Consider the following 25,984-nt stretch of genomic DNA (forward strand, 5'->3'; position numbering starts at 1 on the left):
GCCCAGGATACTGGGACAGAAGGATGCTCGAGCTGAGGTTGGGAGCCAGAGAAAGCAAAGCTGCTTTCTGCTGGTTTTACTCTGTCATTTACACTGTAGTGGATCCCCACTGTTAGATTAATAACCATTTGGCCAAATCTCATTCCAATCTCAGTGGGAAAAGCAAAAGGTACTTTCATCAGTCGCCTACAGTCAGCAGTCCAGAAATGCTCTAACCTGAAACTACCCTGACAATAAAAATACTGGAAGTGATTGCACTATTTATTTTGCCAATCTATGGCCTCTTCAGTCACTCTGCACCTCTGATCTGTTCCAGCTCTACATAGTCTCCATACTTCTCCAGCCAGTAAAACTGGAAAACAGAAAACTTTTTGGGCTACACAACTGAGAAATGACAGGAAAAACCACATTGTTCTGTACAAACCAAGTCTTTTAAGCAGAAATTCCTATGCTGACAGCCTGCCAGGCCTGAAGCCCTGTAACGCTGCTTCATCCTACACCAGGATCTCCTTTTTCCAAAGGAAGGAGACACAAACACATGGCAAGCGACATAAACTGCGGCGAGATGGAAGAAAATGGAATGAAGTAAGGAGAGAACTGAGTTATCCTTCTGTAACTTCCCTGAAGGGTTCACTGCCGATGAAAATCCCATAAACAGATCATTTATCATATGAGTAAACCTACTTCTGGTAGAATTCCTGGCATATCTCACCCGGTCGCTCAGCCTGTTATCCAGGCATTAAATCAAGATCACAGTTACTTGCCTGGAAGCCTGTGTGGTCTGCAAATCAAAGGGTATGTAAGGACAAGGCTACGCAGACCTGAGCAAGGGCAAGAGCCAAAGCAATAGCGAGCTGGGCACAGATCACAAAGATCACAATAAAACAACCTGGAGACAGCAAAAGCTTTTGCAAACTCCCCTGGTCACAAGGAGTGCTAACAGGAGAGTAAGGTTATACTTCAAATAACAGAATACTAAGCCTCAAAAACACAGTGCAGAAATGTGCTCTCAGATTATTCCAGTCTCAAACTGCTAGTTCCCAACTTCCATTGGGTCTAATTTGGTCACTTTGATTATCTTCACCATCTCTACTAAACCAAATCCTACTTTGGAGGCAAATTCATTACACCCTGAACAGACAGAATGTTCCCAAGACAAATCTCGTCCCAGTTCCCACATAGAGCTGAGCTTTAACTACAAGGCCAGTCAACTGGGGCGCAGAACTGCCCCCCGCTCCCTCTCAGCACCACCCAGTGAAGTTGAATAGTAACTCAAAGGGGAAGTAGCCGCTTGGCTTCACAGCCTCCTGCTCAGACCACAGCTGGATCCAGCTTGCTCGTTGCCCAGACTAAACTCCTGCACAAGGTGAGTTTCTCCTTGAGTGCAGGATCTACACACAGCCCAGCCTCAAATTTCCTCCCAGTCCAGAAGGTGAATGTGGTGGGAAGGACAAAAAAACACCAGGAAGGAATAAAACCTGAGGGGGGTTATTCTGCTGTGAGAATAGTTCCCTTCCGAGCTTAGCTGAGAGTTCTGGAGCTGCAGTTTGCTAAGAGAGGGTGGAGAAGCCAAGGTAAGCAAAAAGTTTATAATGCTATGAAGTCTTCCTCATTCTTAGTTCCTGCTGACCTACAAGGAACAGGTAAATACACTGCAGGAAAACTCCTCAGGGCGGTAAATCATTGATGGGAGACATTTGCTGGTGGACTTATTATGGATCAAGTAACATTTACATCTGAAATTTAGAATTATTTCTGCAGGAGAGAGTTCAAGGACTGTTAACCTTATGGACAACACTTCTGGTGCTAGAAGAGAAGAACATTAACTCTGGCTTCTCTGACAAGAACAAGGTCCTGGCCTCACTGATTTCATGTAAGTGGAATAAATCCAACTTCCAGAGAGGACCATGTCTTTTTACAATTCCCATTTGTAACTTCTGCACCAGTGTTATAATGTAAATCCAATGCACGAATATCCACTTTTTCCTCTGATCTCTCCCCTGGTATCATTTATGAGCATATTCATTATCTGGCCCTTCTCCAGAAAGCTGTTAACCCAGGATCCACATGTGGGACTGTGGTAATTCACCCTTCCTGCCTTCTAACACTGCAGCACAGCTCAGTCTGGGGATGCTGAAGAGCTTTGTGCTAAAGGCAAGCTGCTTTTGAAAACAGTTTCTTACACCTAAAATCACAGAATCATAGAATGGCTTGGGTTGGAAAGGACCTTAAGATCATCTAGTTCCAACCCCCTGCCACGGGCAACTGGCCTCAACATCCAGCGTAACAAGAGGCCCTCAACCCATACAGCACATTGACTTCCTTATTGACCACAGTCCAGTTATCAGCTAGTAGCAACCCTGGCACCACTGACAAAGGCCAACCCGTCAGACCCACGTACAATGGCTCTCCAGTAGAATTTATAAGAGCTGGGCACCTGGAAACCACCAGCCTTTTTAATGCCATGTTCTTCACTTTATCTATGTTTGGCTTGGCAAATTTGCTCCAAGAAAAGCTTATTAGCAGCTTTTCTCCCACTAAGAATACCATAGGTGTACACTGGGTGTGCTTTTGGAGCTCCAAAATACAGAGCTGTTTGCTCTGTTGCTCAGAGGTGTAGGAGTGGTGGGCTGCAGCAGATTTCTCACAGAGAACAGTGCATATTTTGTGCTATTTTGGGCTTTGATTTGTCAGAACTTACACTGGCTAACAGATGGGTGAGGGGGAGATTGGGAATCAATGCCTATTGCTTTTGGTAGGTGTAAATGGGTTCTCCAGGCCTCTCTTTTTCGGGGTGTAATACTGCCAGGCAGTGAATGGTAACAAGGAAAACCCAGTCTCTTCTTCCTCTGTTCAAGCTTCTTCCAGTTCTTCTAATGACTAGACTGGATACCTGACTTACTTCAAGACAAGATTTTGTCCTGCTTAATTTATGAAGTCACATTGTCTATCTGCTACTCTTTCAGGGATCTTTCTTTTCTTTCCTAGTGGTAAGTCACTATTCCCTTCATGACTTTCATTTCCTCCAAAGCAGACACCACTTTGCACTTCCCTAGCAGCAACACAACCTCATTTTGCAGCTCCATTTTGCAACTGCAATCAACAAGTGTTAAAAAAATACATTTTGAAGATCTTTATGTTGAATTTGAAATGTTTTCAGCAACAGGAGGGTTGCATAAAGTTGTTTGTGAGTTTGTCCGTGATCAGTGTTCCACTGAGTGTTGTATAAAGTTCCCTTCTCACCGATTAGGTTTTACAGCCTTTCTTGTTTTTTAAGAGGAGCCTTGAAGAAGGAAGCTTTATTGGTTCATCTACAGCTTTTGCAAGATTATTTAAGGTTTTATATGCAGGTTTAATATATTCGTCATTGCGTTGCATGTATAGAAGCACTTAGCAAAACAGCAGGACTGCTGATTCAGTGGGATGGGAAAGATGGGACAGGGTCCATCCCGTGGGGACATGACCCACCTGAGGAGTTCTGAAGTTATTTATAGAAGCTGGTCAGGTAAAAGTTGAGCTAAAAGTACTAAGGACTTGTTCAATGTTTCCAGAAATAAACCTACTGAGTCAAAGCTGAAGCAACCTGGGGCTGCAGCTTGTCCTTCTGCCAATTCCTGTGATTCACTGCACAAACCCAGTGTCTGCAAGGATCAAGGCTTCACTTGGCAAAGTTACTAAGCACATACTTGGCTTCAGACTGATTCAGTGACGAACTAGCTCAGCGAGACTATTCTTATAGAAATGAGGCGTTTACTATTTCAGGCTTCTGAAAACAACCCAACAAATTGTTTCATCAAGGAATAAAGGAACAAGCAGAAAGATGGCCTCCAAAACTCAATACCAAGCAATTCCTTCAATCTGCCTTTATTAGAGTTTCCCAGTTTATTTGGCAGGGGAAGCCAGAAAGTTTTATTCTTGTTGCCCTCTGGTGAATGACTTCTTTTACCTGTGGTAGAAACACAACACGCTCATGGATAGGTACGCTGTATCTAACTGTGTTTGTATAGAAGGCAAGGATTAATCAGACAGTGAGCACAGCCAGGGGCAGCCTCAGGAAGTGCAACACACACCATCAGGAACATTATCTGTTAACAACTGGGAGGCTTGATGACAGTCTCATGCTGGAAGACAGAATAAGTAGAAACCACCCATCTCATTTCAGAACTCAGAGCCCTGCACAGCCATAAACCAAAGAGGTTCCTCTTCAAGGAGCTCAACCACAGCTTCCTTCTCACAGCCACAGCAGCATTTGATGCTGAACTTTACAGCGAATGTTGAAAATGGCTGTTTCATTTTCTGTGAAGAGAGGCGTAAGTCAAAGCCACCGAAGGAAAACCAACAGCCCTGTGATCCTTCTCCAAGGCCTGAATGAAGTGACTCTGCACTCGATCACTCTTATCAGCATTCCCAGGGAAATGGCACCCTTCCGAACACAAGGGGCCTTCACAGCCACTCCAGACAGTGCTGGACTTCCAGATGATTCCGCAAACCATTAGGAAAAGAGCTATCAATAGTAAATACTTCAGAACAAAACCAGTGGTTGCACCACTCCTATTTGTTCTTTCCTTTCCAAGGAGCTATCAACAGAGCATGAAAAGAAACACTGTGTGAAACTGGCCTTTTCATTGATTTTCTTTGGGTTTGTGGGAAAAAACCAACCCAAACCATTCTGAAACTCATGAATGTTTACTTAGAACTGAAGTGTGCTTGTTCAGAAAACCATGCTATTGCATGGTATAGCCTGAAATGAGATTTCCCACTGCCTTCCCCAAACATAACCTGGAACCACGTGTCACAGGGATAACTTATCGCCTGCCTGGGCACCAATTCCCTGTGGATATTACAGACAGCTATCCCTGAAGGTGCTTTCCTTTAGGTATCTATTGATACCTAAAGCAATGAATCACAGCTAGCGAGTCGACGGGACGCGATTGGCCAGCCCACTCTCGCTCCGCCCTCCCATTGGCTGGTAGAGGAAAGGGCGGGACCTTCGCGTTCCCACGACGGAAGGGGCGAAGAGCTCCAGCCCGCGCGAGAGTTCACCCGCATGTTCTCGCGATGCTTCTCCGCGGTATAAAAGGCGGCGGGCGCATGCGCCTGGCAATCGCGGTCTGTGAGCGGAGGGGAAGGTTCGTATGGCGGCGCCCGGTGAGAGGGGATGGGGCCCGGTCTCCTCTGTTATAAGGGCTTGTTATGAGCGTGATTGTGCTCTCTAACCCCTCAAGGGCCTTCCGAGCTCGAGTTCCTTCCTCCAGCTGCTGGCGTTTGTGTCTGTGGTATAAGAGCGGGGCTTGCCCTCAGCTGGCTGCTTTAATGCGTCTGTTTGGGGTTATTAGAGCTGTGTGTCGCTCTGTGTTAGCACCATAACGAAGTGTGTTGGTTATGGGTGTATTTAGAGGCAAAACTAGCCTGATTTCTCTCGCCTGAACACCTTTTGGGGGCTGGCTTTGACCCTGCATTGCACTAACCCTGTTTTAAACCCATTTCTTAATGCTCTTTGCAGGCGATTGAATAAGACACAGGCTTCCCAGCGATGACCAGCCCGGTGACACCGTAGCTGAAGGACACTTGTGCTGCCAGGGGGGTTCAACGTGCTGCTGGTGGGTCAAGGCATGTTATTAATCAAGCTATGCCTCCTTAATTACACTGCTGCCTTTAATAATGATGATATTATAGTGAGGGCAGGGTGTGGGGGGCCGTCCAGTGGGAACTCAGGTTTGTGGGGTGGTGCCTTGGGGGTTGACACATACACGGGTGGGTAAGTGGCCTCCCTTGGGGCATGGGGGGTGTGAAATTAGGATGAGAAGCACTGACTGTTGTCTTCATGAGTGCATTGAGCTGGGTAGAGGTGAGGGCTGAGCCCCTTTATGTGTGGGGACCCCATAGGTGGTGGCCTGACACCCGGTGTGGCAGCCATCACTCCGCTCCAGAGTGAACAGCGAAGGGGACGCTGAGCCAGCTCAGCTGTGGCAGTGTCACAGCGGTGGGCAGAGGGTTCAGTGGCCACCTCTAAGGTCGGCTGGGGTGGCTGGTGCATGCTGGGTGCGGTGGCGGATGTGGGAGGGAGGCCCCAGGGAGGGCTGAGCTGCTTCCCCTGCCTGTGCTTCCGCATGCCCGGGAGAACCCGGACCTGCCCCCAACCGGGGGGATCTTGGGGGGCTGAGGATGAGGCAGCTCTTTCACTCTGTCCCTAGGGAAGCTGGTGGGTGCCTCTGTCCTCCCTTCTCCACCTGCTCCATCAGGAGCTGCTCCCAGACGAGGAAGCTGTAGGGATGGATCAGCCTCACCATTCACTGTGGTTCCCGTTAGGCTCCGGAGTGAACATGTATCCTACCTTTTCTTTCCCACCTAGGTGATCCCAGAAGATCCTCCTTGCTGAGCCCAAGGGCTGATGCATCCCCCTTCCCTGCTCCGGTGCCCAACTCCTGCATCCCAGGTAGGCATCCCCCAGACTTCTCCCCACACCATTCACCATCCATGAACAGCAATAGCTTTTCACTATTAGCAAGCAGTGCCTTGCTTGGGCAATGTGGTTTGTGTGTGCTGGGGCAGGACCTGGCTTCACCCAAGCCCTCTTTTGTTTGCCCCAGCCTGTTGGTCCCGGGTGATCCCTGTTGATCCTGCTTCTCCCTCCACAGGATCCTTTCCCCACCACCGGGAATGAGGGTGTCTCCTGCTCGTTGGCTCTCGGCCTCGCTTGCCATAGGTATGTATCTCTGGCATAGAGCAGGGGGACTTGAGCTGGCAAATATTGGGGAGGTGGGTGCAGAAAAACCTTGCTAAGGGTGATTTTGGGGCTGGGATAAACCCCGCTGAGCTCTGGGGGCTGAGACCTGCTCCAGGCTGGTTCCTGGTCTCCTAATTTCTTCTTTTATCCCTTATTTTTCCTGCTGGCAGGAGAGGTTTCAGGCTGGCGATCGGCAGCTGAGCAGCACAGTGCCTGCTATGGCTGGTGAGTGCCGGGGGGGTGAACCCTCTGGGTCCGTCCCTTTCCAACCAAAACACGAGGGTGCCCATATGGATGCACCCATGTGTCACAGTAGCAGATGTTTTAGGGGATGGAGTGGGTTTTGGGGGTCAGGGCTAGACCCCATCTGGACCTTCCCATTTGGAGGTGTCCTGCTTCTGCTATGGAAGCCCCCCCTTAAACCTCCTTGCGATCTCTCTGGCTCCACAGGTTGGTTTAAGCGGCTCCTGCACAAGCCCAAGCCGAGGTCAGTGGAGAGCAGCCTCAACACCAGCCACTCTTCTTCCTCCTCCCCTTCCTCATCCTCTGCTGAGAGCTCCAGCACAAGCCTGACCCGGTCCACCCGCTCATCACCCGTGTTGGTATCGGACATCACCGCCTCGGGCAGCGCCCGCTGGGCTAAGAGCTACGACGTCTGCATCTGCCACAGCGAGGTGGACCTGGAGGTGGTGGAGGAGCTGGTGTCCTACCTGGAGGGGCAACCCGAAAGCTTCCGCTGCTTCCTGCAGCTGCGGGACGCGGCGCCGGGCAGCGCCGTGGTGACGGAGCTGTGCGATGCTGTGCAGAACAGCCACTGCTGGGTCATGCTCATCACTCCCGGCTTCCTCCAGGATCCGTGGTGCAAGTACCAGATGCACCAGGCACTGGCCGAAGCGCCGATGGCCAACGGGCGCACCATCCCTGTGCTGAAGGACGTGGATCGGAAGGATTATCCCAAGGAGCTGCGGAACCTCTACTACATCTACATGAAGGAGAACAGCTTCAGGCAGATCAGGGACACTGTTGTGCGCTGTGAGTCCCTTGTTCTGGTGGGGTAAAGACCGTGTCAGTTGATTTAAATGGCTTATTTTAAGCTTAACTGGTTGCTAATGAGGCTTGTGTTGCTTCCACAGACCTCCAGGACCTGTGCCGGAGCTCCATGAGCACAACGGAGTAGTGCACAACAGATCTGGATGCGACCACATCCCAAAGGACCTTTTGGGGTGAAGCTGAGCTCCTCAGAGCAGACCTGGGAACCGAATATGGACACTTGCCTGCATCCCTGGAGGACAGATGCCCACATCTGTGTGGCCAAACCCCTCTCAGAGGGGACAGGGACACCCCGGTCCCCACTGCTTATTGTGCAAACACTAAGCTCTGATGTATGGAGGCTCGGGGAGGGTCTTTAAAGCTCCTGATGGGGCTCAGACCCTCAGTAAACTGACGCAGCGGCGGCCCGGCCTTTACACGCGTTCTCTGGGACAACATAAATGCAGAAGTTTTATATTTTGAGTTAGTTTTAATGTTCTTTTCACTCCGCGATTTGTGGGTTTGTGTGTTGTGGGGTTAAGCTCAGACCCCCTCTTAGGGAGACCTACCCCCCCAAGCCGCCAGGGGGCGCGCTCTCCTCACGTCGTCCTCCTCGCTCCTCTCGGCGGGCCCACGCAAGCGCAGTGCGGCGGGGTGCGCCATGGCGGAGGCCCCGCCGTTGAAGAGGAAGCGGGAAGAGGAGGAGGATGCGGATGGGGACGGCGGCGGCGCCGCCGCCCCGTTCCCGCTGGCGGAGCTGCGCCTGCGGCGTGTGCTGCGGGAGTCGGCGCGGGATAAGGCCGTGTTCCTGCACGGGGAGGTACCGCGGGGCGCCGGGGCTGCGGAGGGGGGGCAGCACCGCTTGCACCCGCCGCGATTTACCGCGCTGAGCGCAGGCCACGCCCCCTCCCTCGGCGAGGCCACGCCCCCAACCGGAGCACATGGCGCGCCCAATCCAGCGTGGTGCTGATTCCCGTTATCCTCCCCGTTATCCCCATTAACTCGCATTTCCAGCCCGGTGCTGCCCAAATCCGGCCAAATGGAGGGCCTGGGGGTGGCAGGAGGCGGCTGCTTCCCGCGCTGGAAGCCTTAATTCAAACCTCGGGCTGTGTTTGTGTTAGTACCGTTGTTGCTTCTGGCCCCCAGAGCAGGTTTGTGGTGCTTGGTAGGGAAGAGGCATTGAGTTGCAAGCATTTAGCTGTGGGGTGTAAATAGGGCAGGCATATAAATACCTATAAGAGGTAAAAGGATACCACGAAAGAGAAATTAATCGGATCACAGATGGTTTGGGTTGGAAGGGACCTTAAAGCTCATCCAGTTCCAACCCCTGCCATGGGCAAGGGCACAAGCTGCAGTGTTTGCAGTGCCCCAGCCGCTGCCTGCCTCTGCCCTCATCCTGACCTTCTGACAGCCCCATGCTGACCTGCGAGTATCTGGGATGAAATCAGTGATGTGGGTCAGTGGGAATGTGGCTGCAGGCACTGGGAGCATCCAGGGAGGTGCAGATGGGCTCACGCACTGTCCGCGTCCTGTGCTCCCCCCAAAAACCTCCCTCATAGGGAGTAGATTGCTGACATGCTTCAAGCCACATCTGCCTTTTATTTTTGGACCAAGAGGGGGTCTGTGTACAAGAATTGGGGGCCTGATGTGTGTCTGCTGTGGAGCCTCAGGTCCTGGCCTCAGACTGGATCCATGTCACCAATGGCTTTATCCATTCCTATTCCAGGTGACCGGCCCCTCCGGAGAGGGAACAGATGCTTTAGTCATCCTGGAAAAGACTCCTTTCCAGGAGGAGAAGCTGTTGGACCTGCTGAAGAAGCACACGAAGCTGGAGCTGCAGATGCACAATGATATTTACAGGACATACCACCTCTACCCTCCTCCGGAGCTGAGCGGTGAGCAGGGGCATCCTGGGAGGGTGATGTGGCTGGGATGCTGCTCTGTGTGTTCCTGCTGCTCTGGTTGTGGTTTGGCAGCAGCAGCAGATTGGGGATTGTTGCTGCTCTGAAAGCAACATCTGAATTCTGAGGTTTTGGGACCCTTTTTCCTCACGCTTACCAAGCTGTTGAGTTGCTGGCCATTAAACAGACATCACTTGATTCCTTCCCCTTGTCTTGGTTTAAAGGTCAAGGGCTTGTGGGTCTGAAAGCTTTCATTGTGTGTCTTCGTGATATCAGTTAATCTGGTACAAAACACTGTCTCTCACCATCATGTTTACCTTAATAACAATCTGCAGAGCACATCTTGGCAGGTCGGGCACCTCAATTTAATGCTGGGATGGGTTTAAATTCCAAAAGTGCAGCGATTAATTACACATTGATGCTTCTGTAAGCATAGTGATAGCCAAACAGGCTTAACAGTCAAAATTCATCAGGGTGATAGCCTAAATTAGAAGTTGTTGCAGTCCTGAATTGAATTCTTTGGATGTTTGATGTGCCTGCCCAAATACACCTGTATTTTAATGCCGTTTCCATGGTGTAGGAGGAAGCACTGTCTGTCTTTGGGAGCTTGTGAGTTGTGCAAAGCTCCTCTTGTCCTGTCAAGGACTCAAAATCAGAGGTTCTGGCGTTCCAATGGCAGGAGAACACCAATGGCAGGAAGATGTTAAAGCTGTGCTCAGGCTCCTTCCTGCTCGCAGCGACTTGCAGTGATTCCCACGAGGTGGCATTGCAAGACCAAAGTCCCCTGGGCCTCTCTCCAGCTGCAGCCCTGGCAGCTGTGCTGGCATCTGACTTGTAGCGCTTCGAGCAGCGCTCTTCAACTCCGGTATTCCCAGATCTTACTTTATTTAAGGTTTATGACAGTGTGAGACCCCTCACCAGGGTGAAAAGGCTGTTGAATGTCACCTCTATCAGTGCCATGCCAGGTCCTGCTTCTTTCTGGAGCAAATCCAGGTGAATCTGGGTCTTTTCACGTGCCATTTCTGGCTCTTTGTTAAACTAAATCCTCGCTCGGGTGGTTTGGTGTGTCCTCTGTGCTGTGGTTGCCCTGTGTTTGTGTCACGTATGGCTGGACCAAACCTGCTGTGCTTTTGGGGGAGCTCCCATGCTGTTCCGTTTGAATAGGGAAAAGCCTCTGGCTTCTCTCTGCTAAAGTTCATCTCTTTAATTCCTCTTGCATTGCCTTTAAAAGGTAGGTTTTTGCAGATACGTTACCCAGTGCTGCATCTTTCCACCTCATTCCTCTCCTTGTGCTTGCTCTGGATTTTGAGCTGCCCCAAGAAGGGATCAGGATGGGGTTGTGGACGCTGGTGCTGCTCTCTGGACTCCCCAGCTCTGTGCTATGAGCAGGGAAGCTGCTTCTTTAAAGCAGTTCAGTGCTCAATAGCTGGTTTTGCGGGCATGTTGCTTAAGCTGCTGGCAGGCAGCTGGGCTGGCACCGAAGGAAATGGTTGTGTGTGTCAGGAGGGGAAGGAAATTGCCCTTTTGAGTTGAGTCACGGCCCAAGGAGGGAGTTGACATGAGGAATGCAGCTCGTAAACCTACAACGGAGGAGAAATTTCCTCTGAGACTGCAGACAACGTCAAGGCTTGTGAGGAATCCAGGGATGTGATCGTGGTGAGACACAGTTCGAACCCTTGCATGGAGTCTCTCTCAGCCTCTTGGTTCCAGGGTTGGCGAGATAAAGGGTTTTCTCCCCTGGGGCTTACACCTGGTTAAGATGATGCAGTAGAGGTTAAGTGATTCATTAACCATTAAGCAGTTCCTCTGAAAAGCCCGAGGTTGTGGTGTGACACAGTTCACCCTGGGGATTTCACAGCATCCCGGGTGGGTGAACCTCTCTTCTGCTCAGCTTCTTGCTGTCTAGAGGTAAGATAAACCTCCAGATGATGAAATCACAGCCTCAAGTGGCTCATGACACTGTGTGTGAGGAGCTGCCTCCGGTCCTTCTGCTTTTGAGATGTGTGTTTCTCAATGCTGCCTTTGTGGTCCCAAGTCCTCAGGCAGCTCTTCTTTGAACTGGAGTTTCTTGATAGCTGAAGGTGAATGTTTTCTTCACCCTCTCCCATTGAAGTGCTGCTGTTCCCTCTGCAGAGTCAAGCTAACACAAGCCCTGTGTGATGAAAGCTTGTTTTGTCTTGGTGGTCCATTGCGAGTCTGGGCCAGTCGCTTTGTTTGCGTGGTGAAGGCAGAGGAAGGGAGGCCAAAAGCAGCACATTACCTCAGCAAGCGCCTCCCCTCTGTCCTGGGAAGAGGAATTTCACTCTGCTGCTGCTTAAAGATGAGGTTTTTAGGGCTGGGAGCACACGGGTGTGGGGATGCTGGTCAGAGAGAGGACCTCAGCTGTGTCGTTGGTTTAAGTGGCCACTGGGGGAGATGTGTCAAGGCTAAAATGGGGGAATAAAAGACGTGTAAAGCAGCTTAATAATGGTCAGAGTTCATCTGAAGGGCAGCACAAGCTACCTGAATGAAGAGAAGGAAATCTGTGAGTGTGGTTGCAAGGAGGAGCAGCGTCAGAGGGGTGCGTAACTTACTTTTAAGGCCAGTTGCTGGATGTTGCCTTGATTTAAGAGGCAGCTTATTCCTATAGGTTTGAGAAATGGTGCAGGAAAGCCTTACTCTGGGACTCTCCCTTGCAGTGAGAGCAAGGGTTGCTTTCATAGCAGGGGAAAGATCTTTGCTGTTGCCAAAGGCTTGGTTGCAAAAGCCAGATGGTTTGATCCGCGTGTTCCCCAATAACATCCAGCTCCTGATGGTGCTTGCACCCATTTAGCAAGAAGATCTTGCTATTTGCAGCAAAACCAGCCTCCTCTGACCTGGTTGCTGAGGAATGGGGTGTTTTACAGCACCAAAACTGTGCCAGCGTAATTGAAGGGCTCTTAGCAATCCTTTAAGGAGCCTTTACTCGCTGGGCACAGCTCATCCGTGTGCTGCGGGCTGAAGCTGATTAAAACCATCTCCAAACGAGCACAGCGGGAGGTGCTCCATCTCTCTGACACGGGGCTGGGAGGAATGGGAGAGCGTGGAAGGAAAGTATTCAGTCATGCAGGAAGTGATACACATCCCTGCTTTCCCCGGTGTGGTTTCAGGCAGCGAGGAGCTGGAGAGACTTGCGGGAGGTTGGTTGTGTCCCAGCGTTTCCGTGCTCCGGCTGCCCATGGGGCTTCCCCAGCAAAGAGAATTCCTTATGGAAGCATCGCTGCTGCAGCAGTGGGAGCTGTGGGGTGGCCATAGAGGGTATGGCCATGCTTTGCTCTGGGTTTTGGGGCTTGATAACCTGCAACTAGAGCCCCCCCGAGTCCTCTTTGGGAGGGAACCAAGGGCCAACCAGCCTTTTCAGATGCACCCAGCAGCTTGGCTTGCCCTGGCATGCACTGGCCTCTTGCAAGCTTTATCCTGTTCCTTTTGTGCTGTTATCTCATTCAATAAAGAAAGCCCCAGGTGGCTGAGGCGGTTAAAATGAGGTGTTCCCCTGTGGCCACTGTGCTGGGGTGATCATGCAACTGAACAAAAATACAGAAGGGGAAGGTGTGCATTGTTATGTTGAGTTAGGGCTGCGTGGAAGGAGGTGCTTGATGCTGGGAAGGTGGTGCAGAGCTGTATGCAGCAGGAAGAAGCCTTGCAGAGGAAGGTGCAATGTGGCTTTCTTTGCTTTTTCCTGGCCTTGGCACCTTCCTGCACCTCATGGTTGAGTTGATAAGGCAAGCAGATGAGAAGCCAAAGCTCAGCTTCCTAATAGCAAAGGGAGGCAAAAAGCACCCCTGACCAGGAGTAGAAACAGGTTCTTCCTGCCCTGTGTGCTCAAATCTATTCAAAACAGAGGTAGAGTGCTCCATTTCAGTGTTGCTGGGATGGGAGAGGTGAGCACAGGGCACTCACCAGGTCACCCTGCTCTCTCCTTGCTGTTTGAATCAGTTTGAAACTCAATGGGCCAAGCTGGAGGGGGATTTTGGCAGAGCCTGGGAAGAGCGTGGTGTGGAAGGGGACAAGACACTTTCCCATGTGTTTAAGCTCTCTCTGCCTCCTTCCCCTCTGCGACATTTAGTTGTCCTGCTCCATAGGGAGCACAAATGTGTTTCATCCTCTCCTTCTGGCAACAAGTGCCCTCAGCCCCTTTCCCCATAAATCCCCCAGGCTGAGCTGGTGTTTTGACTTTGTTTCTTGGTTGGTTTTAATGTGAGCTTCCTTTTCTCCTGGTCAGGGAAACAACAGTGCGGTGCCTCCCCTCCAACACACTTCATAGGGTGAACTACACCATGGGTTGTTCTCTACTATCACAGCACCTCTGCCTCCTGCTCCTTCAATTAGAGGTTCCTTCAATTAACCCTCCTTTATTATAACCCCCAGTTAATTGAGGGCCGCTCCTGACTTCCAGAGTAAACCACAAGCGTTCCGTGGCAGCCCATAGGAACATGCAGCTGATGTGACTCAGCCCCAGCGAGCTTAAAACCCCACATCATGTGTCCTAAAGCAGTTCTTTACCCTCATTTCCAGGCCAGGGTAGGTTTCAGCTGCCCCACAGCCTACGTGATGCTTCAATGCACATGGAGCCTGCCAGGAGCACGGCGGCTTTTAAACTGGAGCATGAACACGGCCGCTTGCCAGCAATGGAAAGATTCCGTGGCGAGCCTGGTCTCGCTGTAGCTGTTTCTTGCCAGCCTTAGCGAGGACTTTGCATCTTGTTCATGGGCTCTTAAATGCTCAGAGCCTGACTATCGTTCTCAAACAGCTTCTCGGGCTGTGGTAATTCATGTTAATGAGAATCGCTGGGGCGTTCCGGGGTTGATGAGACCTCTAGAAGGGAAATAATCATTACTGAACCACAGCCTCTCCCCCCTCTCCTCCTGCAAACATCTGCTGCTCGACTGCAGCTGCACGTTGAGGGTTTCTCGGATCTTGCACAAGGCTTTAAAGTAGCCAAAGTGGCTCTTTCCACCACCCAAAATAGGGAGGTGATGGGGGAAGCTGTGAAGGGTCCTCTCCAACCCCATCCTGGCCAGTGCATGGATTGTATTGTCACCACCATGGAGGGGGTTCTGCTGCAGCCCCTGCTCTGGTTTTGGGCTGTACAGTGAAATTGTGGAAGTTTCAGCCTGAGGCTGGACGTTATCTTTTCCCTTTTTATTTTCTCCCCAGTGCTTTGCTGGTCCTAAGTGAGGAGCAGAGGAGCTACAGCCTTGTGTGTCTTTTTCTCTCTTGCTATTACATCATCCCACTAGAAGTGCTAATTGAGTCCTGGAAAACAACCTTGTTTGAACATGTGTATGGTGGGAATCGGACCAGGCTGCCCTTGTGGTTTGCATTTTCATATTTCATGTTACCAGCATTTTCCTGTGGATTTCATTAAGCTGGGTTTGGCATGAAATGAAAAGGCAGAGTCACCCGGCCTGTGCAGAGCCAGCCTTGAAAAGAGACAGCAGAAAACTAAAGACCCAAACCCTGGCTTTAGGAACAAATAGATCATGGAATGGTTTGGGTTGGAAGGGACTTTAAAACTCATCCAGTTCCAACCCCCTGCCACGGGCAGGGACACCTTCCACTAGAGCAGGTTGCTCCAAGCCTCTGTGTCCAACCTGGCCTTGAACACTGCCAGGGATGGGGCAGCCACAGCTTCTCTGGGCTTCTCCAGGCTGAACAAGCCCAGTCTCAGCCTGTCTAATATTCATACTACATTTATATTCAGTGTCTGGCTGTGTATTAAAGTATATAAAGCATGAAGCATGGCTGTTTGGTACCATGGTGAGTGTGCGTCCCATGGTTTTCATGCCCTACCTTGGGCACAAACTGCATCATTGACAGTGCCCTGGCCCCTTGCTTTGGTCAGATCTGCTTGGGGTTTGTCCAGGCTCGTGGGGTTTTTTCTCCTTCCAAGTGTTTCACCACTTGTAGGCAAGATTTACTGCTGCAGAGGCAGATGAGGTGCGTGCTTGGGTCCTGTTTAATGCCACACAAATGACGCAGAAGTTATAATCTTTAGGTCAACAGAAACTTTTCCTTTTCCTAGAATCACCAGCCGAATGCTCACTGTCAGGTGGTGCAGGGGAATCACCCGCTCTTCCCTTGGCTCATCCCAAGCTGTATTTACCCATCAGCCTGTGTTGTTTGCTCTGGGTCCATCCCTGTGCCTTTGACCTCTTTGCTTCCTGCACTCAGGGCTCAAGGCCAAGCATCGTGATGCCTGAGAGCTCTGCGAAGGAGCCGCTCCATGTTCTGGCCCTGCTGCTTGCAGCTCATATTGTGTCTGCTCTTGTGGCTGGAGAAAGTTGCTGGGTGCTTCAGATTTAAGCACGAGGAAGATACGTCTGTGCCCTGGGGTGGTGTTTCTGTCCTGGTTGTTGACTTGCATGTATGGGAGCCCCACCTCTGCCTTGATGTTGCTGATATGCCTGAAAGAGTGCGAGTGTGGGAAAAAGCCCTTTGAGACAGCAAACTCCTCCACTGAACTAGAAAGACAGGCCCTGGCTGTCTTGTTGGCTTATCCCTCCTCAACAAAAGCAGTGGCAGCCTGGGAGGTTAAAGTACCTGTTTGCTTTCCGTGTCTGTTCTCCCCACCCTGCTGTTTTAGTGGTATTTCTTTTAGTGGGGCATTTATTAGAAGGGAAAACAAATTTATTGGGGACTGCAGGACCTAACGTGGGTTTTGTCCACTGACTTATCACAAGCGTGTTTGTCTCTAGAGATAAAGACCACGGTGGTGTACCCTGCCACGGAGAAACACCTTCAGAAGTACCTGCGCCAAGAGGCCCACCTCATCCGTGAAACCTGGGAGGATTACAAGAACATAACGCTGCCCTTCGTCCAGTCCCAGAGCTTCAGCATCCAGGTACGGGTACCACTGCTTCCCCAATGCACAGTGGGTGTCTTTTTGGTCTCTGGCTCCAGAGCAGAGCTGCTCCAGCTCTCAGAGCATCTCCGTGGCCTCCTCTGGGCTCGCTCCAACAGCTCCACGTCCCTCTTGTGTTGTGCCTCAGAGCGCAGTAAAGGCAGAGAACCCCCTCCCTTGACAACCTGGCCTTTCCCAAGCTTCCTGCAGACTTTCTGTGCTGGGATGTTCCTCCTCCTTTCCCAAGGATGGCTCCCTGGGCGTTGGTGTCATTCTAGGAGTCTCTTGGGTGTTGTGGAAATGGAAAGACACAGATTGTTCTTGGATTCCTGCATCACAACTCACTCCTTGGACTTTGCCTACACCTCCTTTGCCATTCAGTCCATATTCCATGTGATGAGACTGTGCTTTTAGTGTCCTTCTCGCCCCAGGCAGCAGCAATGGATTGTTTTTCCTGGTTTACATCCGTTTTGATCACTCCTCTCCCTATCTCTCTTCTTTAGAGACCGAAGGAACACAATCTGTAAGGACCAATTCACGCCAGCCTGTGCAGAAGGGGGAATAAACCAAATCCTTGGTCTGCTGAGGCTATCCCATTAAAAATAAAGCCCCCCAAAGACAACCAGCCATTGATAATGCCACTTCTTGACTTTGTCTAACTGGGTTTGATGAGTGGAAAGGGGAAATATGAAGGGTAACAGAAATACCAGGGGACTACAGAGGCCTCTCTGTGTTCTGCTGGAGGATGCAAAGCCTGGATGCTTTCGGTATAATAGTCTTATTGTGGTGCCAGTCTTTGGACGTGTGTTGTCCGCACTGGGCTTGTGCTGGAAACAGCAAGAGCAGGCAGCTCATGACCTGCTCATCACATGAGACAGCAGTTGGGTTTAAAATTCAGCTCATCTGATCAGGGAGCTTATTCCGGGCACTGGTAGCTTGGATATGTGAATAGAGCAGGCATAAAACCAAACCAAGGGGCAAGCTTCCATTTCCTGCACTGCTTTCCTTCCAGGGTCACAGAGCACCGTGATCTTGTGCCATGCTTTCCAAAATCACTTTGGAGAATCTAATCTTCTCTAAGACGTTGTTTCTAGGAGAAAAGACCAGGAATTTAAGCAAAAAGCCAGATCAAGGGAGGGGAGGTTGGTTTCTCCCTAAGGGATATATTCAGGTCAGTTCACAATGATCCTGAGTTTTGATTTGATTGATTAAAGTCTTGACAGAGCTCCCCAAAAGGATTCTTTTTGTCTTGAGTGTGCCCAGCGTCCACTGACTGAGCTCACTGAGTGTGTCTGTGAGACTGGCTGCACCTTCCCAAAGCATTTCGTACCTAAACTTGGTGGGGAAAAGGTTTCAAAACCCTTTCAATGGCTTCCAAGCCCCAGCCATTCTCTGCTGCCTTGTTTTATCTTCTAGGAACCTGACTGGGGATTCCTTTGGCAATCCAGTACTTGAGCTAGAGCGTAAAGTGCATTTTGGAGGTGTAAAGAACTATAGAATGGTTCGGGTTGGAAGGGACCTTAAAGCTCATCTAGTTCCAACCCCTTGCTATGGGTATTTAGCACTTGCAGCAGCTCCATCTCTGGAGCAGCCAGGTCTGGTTGGAGTATTGCTAGACCCCAGTGGGGAGGATTATCCCCACATCCTCCTAGGGGCAAATGCAACTGTTTCTACACTGAGCTAACCCCTTTGTGTTCAGTGCTTCAGCTCCAGCTGTGGCCAGTTCTTAATGCTTGAGAGAAAGCAAAACCGCCTGAAGAAATCAGTGCAGTGCCACACAGCAGGGTCAGGGGGGGATCTTTTCACTGAAGTGCTCATAACAGCCTGGAGTTTGTTGTTGGAGGGTTATGGATAATTAACTACAAATGTTACCAGCCGTGAAATGATTGGGTCATCTGAAAATCAAGTTGTTGTTTGGTTTGGGTTTTATGTTCTAGTTGCAGGGATTGTGCACTAATCCATGAGCTTGGGCTAATTGTGCCTGAGGTGGTTGTTTTCTCTGCTGGTTTCTAAATCACATATTTCTCTTTCAGTGGGTGTATAATATCCTGGAGAAGAAAGCTGAGGCCGATCAAATCATCCATGAAAACCCAGATCCTTGCGATGGCTTTGTTCTGGTTCCAGATTTTAAGTGGAATCAAAACCAGGTTGGTTTGCTCCTCTTTGCTTTGGAGGGATGCTGCTTGCCTGAAGGTAATCCAGAGGAAATGTCCACTTTGGTGCTGCTAATAGCATGCTAATGAAAGTTTTAGTAGGGGAATGTGTCCTTCCTGTTCCTGCTGTCGTTAAGTGATGGTATTGCCAGGGCCTTTTATCATGTGTTAATTGTGGCCGCTGCAAAACCCAGGCTGTTCCCACTGCTGCTGGGGGTGATTTATTTATTAGGTTCCCTTTCTCTTTCCTGTATTAACCCAAATGGTGCTGTGATGTGTTTGAACCTAAAGGCAGCTGCGTGTTTGCTCCTCCTGAACTTGGTTGGGCCTTTGTTTCTTTTTGCAAGCCTCAACTTTAGAGACAAACGGGGCCGATGTTGTTCTTTGGTTGCTGTGATTAACTCCCCTCCACACAATGTTAAACAGATGGTTTTTAGCTTAGGAGCAGCTGCTTAACCCCTCGTGGGAGTGGCCATTCACTAAAACACAGAGGGTTTTAACCAGCCTGTAACTCATGTGCAACACAACTCTGTGTTTCTGTGCTGGTGCGAGGTTGCCTGGGCGAGCACAGGTGAGTGGGTCACTGCAGGGCAATCTCTGGTCACATCAGCTTGTGACAAATCCCTTGTCAAGCAATGAGGGGGTAACCAAACCCAAATTTCTTCTTGTTCACTGGGAGGCACGACCTTCTTCCTGCAGAGGCTTTGATACCTGGCGAGTTTGAGCTGTGCCTTCTTCAGTGCCCTTTGCTTTCAGGCTGATAATATGCTTCAAGCAAAGCCTCACTGTAAATCATCACTCACAGCAGCCAAGCTTCACAACCTGCATCAGAATTACAGATGGATGGGCTAAGAGTTGTGCTTTAGAGACCTGTTGTATCCACATCTTGCAGCTGGCATGGTCAGGGAGTGCTTAAATGGTGGGATTTGTCCTCAGGGGAGCCTCTTGTTCTGCTGGACAGGATCATCTTGGTTTCTTTGCACTGCTGGGCTGCTGTCTGCAGCAAGAGATCCCTGGGGCTAGCCAGGCCCTTTGCCTGTCTCTTTCCCAGGCAGGCAAGCCAGCATCCCAGCAAGGGCTGTTGACTTCTGCCTTTGAGCCAAGGAATTTCTTCTTGGCTGTAGGTGATGCTGAGCCAGAGCTGATCCTGGCAGCCCCGGGGCTACCACAGGCACAGGTTCCTTCTGCCTCCTCCCATCAAACAGGCAAGGCTACTGAATTAAATTAGGGAAACAAGACATTGCTCCCAGCAGGACTCTCTGAAGTCCCTTCCGCAGCACTACCTTAGCCCACAAAATGGGGTGAATTCACCTGGAATTACATCAGCCTGATGGATGGAAGATCTCTCCCTTGCATTGTCCTTGCTGCCAGCCTCAACCTTCTGCGTGCTGCATCAGCTCCTGCTGCCCAACCTTGGTGGAGGTTTCGAGTCAATTTCTTTTGGGTTTGGTTTAGGTTTTTTTTTCGTGTTTTAAAGTCTTTTTTTGTGTGGTTTTGTGTTTTCCTCCCACTTCTTTTGAGCCGCTCTCAAAGCCGCAGGAGCCCCGAGGCGTTGCCTGAAACGATGCCCGGCATGACATCAGTCAGAGCCTTTTTAGCAACAGCCTTATTTGTTTCAAACAGCAACATGCAGATGTTGTTCTAAGGAGAAGAGCTGTTTGCTTTTCCTGCCGCCAGCCAGCCCTGCTCCAAAGAAGACAAGCTGATACGAGCTGTGCACAAGCTGCTTTGGGAATCAAACGGAACCATGAGCATCGCTGTGCTGGCCGGGTGCAAACAACAGCTTCGTGTTCGAGAGCTCCGAGTCAGGGTCCTCAGAGCATCTTTTGGCACAAGCATCTCTTTCCAAGGAGCCAGATGGTCTCAGATATCTCAACCCTTTTATTTGCAGTGTTCATATTGGGAAGCTGAAGGAGATGGTGATTTATTTTCATTTACTTTTAAAGTGTAATGATCCACATCTCTATGTCTTGTTAAACATTGAAGTGCTTTGGGAGATGCCAGAGGTCTGGCTGAATGCTGCTGAATGGATGTTTTACTGCTCTGGGGTTGTCCAGTGACCGATTAGGTCTTGAAAATAGTTCTTTATAGGATTGGTGTGACTGGAAGTGGACAGCTATTTGTACAGTGGAAACATGGGAAGCTTTTCACTTGGAGGCATCTATAGTTGCTGTTTTGGCTGCTGTGATTCACTGTAAACCCTCATCGGAGCATGGAGATGAACCACTGAGCTGAAAGGGCCGTGCTGGCAGATCCCATGGAGTAAGGTGGCTGCCAGCCTCAGGCTGCACCAGAACAACGTATTTGAGATGCTCAGGGCTGTGTTGTGAACATGCAAGGGCTGTGTTTACAGCAGAAAAGAGTTGATCAATTGATCTGCCTTTAAAGCTGAGGAGACACTTGCAGTCCCACTGTGTATGGGTTGAGGTGAAGCTGTCCTCTCCTGGTTAGTGCTGGACAAACCCCAATTTGCCCAGAAATGATGCTTTGAGGTGCAGTGGGTGAATGCATCTCATAGTGGGAGATTCATACTGGGTTCAACTCGACTCAGGCGTGGGTTAAACATGCCGGAGGTAGCCCCTTATCACACAAGCTGGGGTTGGTGTTGGGTCCAAAGTGCTCGTGCCTCCATCTGCTCTGTGGTCACCTCCATCTCTATCTGCAGCTGGATGATCTCTACCTGATAGCCCTTGTTCACCGCAGGGACGTCAAGTCACTTCGGGACCTCACTGCTGAGCATCTCCCACTGCTGAGGAACATCTTGCAAGAAGGGAAGGTAAGAGCATGGCTGGTCCAATGCTGCTCTCCTGGCCAGGGAGAGCTCAGCCTGCTTGCCACAGCATCACTGGTGACCAACCTACCCACCCACAGCGCTTGTGTTGGGGACCACTAATGGGAGGTGACAATAGGTGATGAACTGAAGCTGCGCTGCCCCTCTCTAGCATCTCCATCTGGAGACCCTGTGGCTCTGTCAGCACCTTCCCCTGGGGCATTGGAAAGCCATGTGGCATTCAAGGTGGTTTAGGGGTGCTCAATACACCTCTGGTAGCAGTGAGCTGCAGGAGTCCAGCCCTGTCCTATCCACACTGATAACAGGGCAGTGGTGGAATCGCCATCCCTGGAAGTGTTCAAACAACATGTAGATGAGGCCCTTAGTGACATGAGTTTGTGATGGCCTTGGCAGTGCTGGGAGAACATTGGGACTTGATGATCTTAAAGGTCTTTTCCAGCCTGTTTGATTCTGATTCCTCCCAACCCTGTTTTCACTGGCAGACGAGTGTTTTCCAGCCCTGTGCCGGGGCATGCCTGGTGCAGATAGATGCACGATAACTTCCCTTTCCTTCACCGCCTTAGAAACTTGGGAAGTAATTGCACTGGGGAAAGTGGAGATTAATGAAGAGATTAGCCAGGGGATTGCAGTGCACCCAAGCAGCGTGCCAGAGCTCACCAGCACTGCTCAGAGCTTTAATTACACTGGCTGGTAACAGATGCCTGTAACTCACCGGGTGAGCTGGAGTGATAAGGGTGGAAGGGGGAGTGATAAGGGTGGAAGGGAAAGTGATACGAGCACGTCCCGGCACCGGGGGAGGAAAGTGGGGCAGCTGAAGGCATCGCTCCAGCCCTGTGGAAGCCAAAACAGAGGATGGGAAGAGCTCTGTCCTTCCCTTCTCCCTTGCTGTGAGGATGGAGAAGCAGAAATCACTCCGGCCTTTCTCTCCGCCATCAGGGCTGCTCCTTCCAAGTCTGTCCACACACTGCCTGCCCCCATGCCCTCACTGTGTGTTCCAGTCCTGACCTATGGGGGTTTCCTTTCTCCTTAGGAGGCTATAATGAAGCGTTTCGGCGTGCCTGGCTCCCAGCTGCGCATCTACCTGCACTACCATCCCTCCTACTACCATCTACACGTGCATTTCACCGCCCTGGGCTACGATGCTCCGGGCATCTCTGTGGAGAGAGCCCATCTCCTGACAGACGTGATTGACAACCTGGTGCTGGACTCCATGTACTACCAGAAACGGGCTTTGACCTTCGCCCTTCAGGCAGACAAAATGCTGTTCAAGAGATTCCAGGAGGCAGGAAGGGTGTGAGCAGGAAAAAGCGCTTTTGTATCATTCTGGTTTTAATAAATGCCCCTTTTAGGTTGTTTTTTTAAAGAGTTTGTTTTTTGTTAACTCTGCTTTTGTACCAATTTGGGGCTGATGGCCCATTGTATAGAAATTGTGTCTTCTGCTCAAGTCAATTAAAACGTTGATTGAGTAACTCTTTTTAGTGTGCTGGTCTGTACCGGGGTTGTAGCACTGGACTGGGATGCAGCAAGCGGAGGGTCTGCGCGCATCCATCTTCACCCAAAAGACAACCTCTGCCACCAAACAGGGCTGAAGGGGTCCAGGAAGGTTGGATGGGGCTTGGAGCAATGTGGTCTGGTGGAAGATGTCCCTGCCTATGGCAGGGTGTTGGAACTAGATGGGCTTTAAGCTCCCTTCCAACCCGTTCTATGGGTCTATGACGTGGTGAGAGCTGCCTATTGTTGTAGGAAAACCTGATTTCAGCATGCGGAGAGGCTTGGTCTGCTGACCCAGCCTTTGGTTCCCTGCATCTTGTCCTCTGGACACCAACCTCTGAAAACTTGATGAGTTCTTGCTGCCAAAAAGGGCTCTGGTTTCAGCCAGGAACGAGGGATGTAATTGCAGGAATCATCTTGCTGGCTACCCGTTTCTTTACTCATTTCACCACCTTCTGCTCTAGGAGGGTGGGTTTTTCACTGATGGGGGGTGAAACCCACCTGAGATTTGCTGTTTGCAGATGTGATTTGTTGTTTGCAGAGCACTGCCCTGTGATGGAGCAGCCCAGAGCTGGCTGCATTGCAAGCAGCAGCATCAGAGATGCCCGGGGCTTTGCTCGCCTCATCCGATTAATAGATATTCAGGTCAGGCAGTTCCCTGGTACCTTTTAGCAGCAGGGAGAGGCAGAGCATCTGGATGCAGCCACCTTTTCTTCTTCTTTCTCTGTAGAAATGCACTATGTGGTAAGAAAGCCGGGGCAGCCCTGCTGAGGAAGTCTTTGCCTCTCATTTCAGATCTACCCATCTCCTAGCAGTTGATTTGGGAGCTGCTGTAGAAGTGGATCTGGAGATGCTCAGCGTGGTTGGCCATGCCCTGGCTCTCTGCATCCCTAGGATTGAAGTTGCTAAGGGAAACGGATGATTATTTATTATATACCGTAGTGTTTTCTGTGCTAAGGGGGAGCTTGGTCTCCCTAGGTGAGGTAAAATCACAGTTTTACAGGTTTGACACCAGATGGGACCATCCTGTCGACCAGGAAGCTTCCCTGTTCTCCAGATATTAAAACAAAAGCTAAACCTGCCTTGAAAACAGATGCTTTAAGGGCTGTGGCAGACAACCAAGCAGCACATCTGCATCCAGAAGTAATCCTTTCACTTGAGAGATTAGAAAGGATGCTACTTGGCCAGCACCCACCTCCTCTGGGAGCAGGGGGGATCCATGGAGACCAGGACCCCAGGAGAAGAGGTCGGGGGATGCATGTTGATGGATCTATGGCTGGAGCCTTCAAAGGGCTTATTGAGGTCCTGGGGCTGGGTTTGCAGAGCCAGACACAGCATTTCCAGGCTATGGGTTGAGGAAGGGTGAGGCCGAGGTGGTCACAGGACAAAGGTGGCTTGTGCTGGCCGTGAATTGCCCCATTCTTGTCCTTCTGGAGCAGATACTGCAAGCACCCTGGCCCCCTTTATTAACACTGTGCTCGCCTGGCTCCTGCTTTGTCCTCATCGCCCTTTTGGGAGGGTTTTGGCTCTGATGATGGTGTGAGGCCACCCTGGGATGGCAAAACCCCAGTGAGAAAACAGCCCTGTTCCTCACTGCATCTTCTAAACCCTTGTATCCGCATCATTTCCGAACAGCTTTGGGCTGGGTGGTGGCAGAGCTCCTTACAAATCACTGCTCAAACAGCCAGGAAGTTTCTTTTATCCCCTCCTTTTCCTCTACAAATCACCTGGCTCTCATCGTGCTGAATTCATCTAACTGGCAATTTATCCTTTGTAAATGGAATATTAGGGCAGGGTGTAGTCATTAGCAATGACTAAGTACCCAGTGGAAACTCTTGCCGTTCTGTTAAGGCAGCAAATGTGCTTTCCAAAGACACTTTGTCTCTTGGAGCTGTGGTGGCCACTGAAAGAAGCTCTTTGGTGGCCTTTGGGTCCACCCAAGACTTGAGTAGGGTGGATGTAGGTGGTGTGTGCCCCTTGGCATAGGACCATGCTTTCCCTAAGCCTTGGTGGAGCTCAGAGCCCAGCAACAAGACCTCTTGGGTACAGAGATGCAGGCACAGCAGCTCCCTGATGGTGGGTTGGCATCGCTGCTTTGGGTCCTCTTGATGCTGTCCCAGGCTGCAGGGGGTGGAGGCAACATCCCAACACAAGCCCATCCCACCAGGAGGGAGTGAGACGATCCTGGGAAGCAAAGCTTGGCAGCCTCTCTTAATACTGTGTCTTGGGGGCATAGTAAAAATAGACATTTGGGATGCATTATTATTGCTGGCGCTTATTGAACGCCGCTTATTGTTTTCAGATGCAATAAACAGAGCAGGGGAACCCAAGAGACCAAAGGGGCTAAATATCCTTCAAGCACATCCCAGCTCCCCCCCTGCTGAGCTGTGGCCCCACTAATTACCCCAGCATCGTCGACAAGCTGGTGGCAATTAAAGCCTAATTACAACGGGTTTGCCTGTCACCACGGGTAGAGCTCTGCCCTGTTGCTTCACTTCTGACGGGCAAGGAAGCACCATCCTGGAGATGAGACGAGGATGCTCTTCAAATATTGATGTAGTTGTTCAATGAGCCTTGGCAACACCAGAGCCATCAGCTCAACAGGTATTTTATCAATTGGCACCAGCCTTGGTCTTCAGATGGGGCCGGTTCCCTCCCCATTCCATCAATCTCTTGCTTTCCAGCCCAATAAATAGGAATAAAATTCACTGCCTGCTCCGGGGCCAATATTCCACATTATTTCCTCATTAAACATCAGTGTTAATATTGTCTTGGGGATTGGCAAAACCCACCCCAGTGCAGGAGGGATGGGGTTTGGACTGTTGAAATGAATGCCTTGAGGGAGTTGGCTGCTGATTCCATGTATGGTGATGATGATGGGGATGGAATTGAGAATCCCATGGGATACTGAGGTGGGGATTAATTTCTCTGCAAGAAAATAAACAACAGAGAAAACTCTTAAATCTTTAGTTGGTGATTTTAAGCAAAGCATCATCTCATGGTGGATTTGGTGGGGGAATGGTGCGATTC

At 50.5% G+C, this 25,984-nt stretch overlaps 2 protein-coding genes across 4 annotated transcripts; both read left to right on the forward strand.

Annotated features, from left to right (window-relative positions):
- The first annotated feature begins 1,553 nt into the window (after positions 1 to 1,553).
- Positions 1,554 to 8,239, forward strand: TIRAP (TIR domain containing adaptor protein). 3 transcript variants are annotated; one of them, XM_030505473.1, is made up of 8 exons: positions 1,554 to 1,574; positions 1,762 to 1,873; positions 5,504 to 5,600; positions 6,353 to 6,436; positions 6,639 to 6,706; positions 6,898 to 6,952; positions 7,178 to 7,759; positions 7,861 to 8,239. In XM_030505473.1, the coding sequence occupies exons 6-8, from the start codon at positions 6,946 to 6,948 to the stop codon at positions 7,902 to 7,904; spliced, it is 633 nt and encodes a 210-aa protein (XP_030361333.1). In that variant the 5' UTR covers positions 1,554 to 1,574; positions 1,762 to 1,873; positions 5,504 to 5,600; positions 6,353 to 6,436; positions 6,639 to 6,706; positions 6,898 to 6,945; the 3' UTR covers positions 7,905 to 8,239. The 3 variants fall into 3 exon arrangements, with proteins under 3 accessions (XP_030361333.1, XP_030361330.1, XP_030361332.1); XM_030505470.1 differs by lacking the exons at positions 1,554 to 1,574; positions 1,762 to 1,873 and adding an exon at positions 5,098 to 5,129; XM_030505472.1 differs by lacking the exons at positions 1,554 to 1,574; positions 1,762 to 1,873 and adding an exon at positions 5,123 to 5,148.
- A 128-nt stretch (positions 8,240 to 8,367) lies between these two features.
- On the forward strand, positions 8,368 to 22,933 carry DCPS (decapping enzyme, scavenger). The gene is made up of 6 exons (XM_030505469.2): positions 8,368 to 8,576; positions 9,483 to 9,651; positions 16,374 to 16,519; positions 18,553 to 18,666; positions 21,338 to 21,448; positions 22,494 to 22,933. The coding sequence occupies exons 1-6, from the start codon at positions 8,418 to 8,420 to the stop codon at positions 22,758 to 22,760; spliced, it is 966 nt and encodes a 321-aa protein (XP_030361329.1). The 5' UTR covers positions 8,368 to 8,417; the 3' UTR covers positions 22,761 to 22,933.
- The last annotated feature ends 3,051 nt before the right edge of the window (positions 22,934 to 25,984 follow it).

Source organism: Strigops habroptila, chromosome 17 (assembly GCF_004027225.2).
Source record: "Strigops habroptila isolate Jane chromosome 17, bStrHab1.2.pri, whole genome shotgun sequence".
NCBI lineage: Eukaryota > Metazoa > Chordata > Aves > Psittaciformes > Psittacidae > Strigops > Strigops habroptila.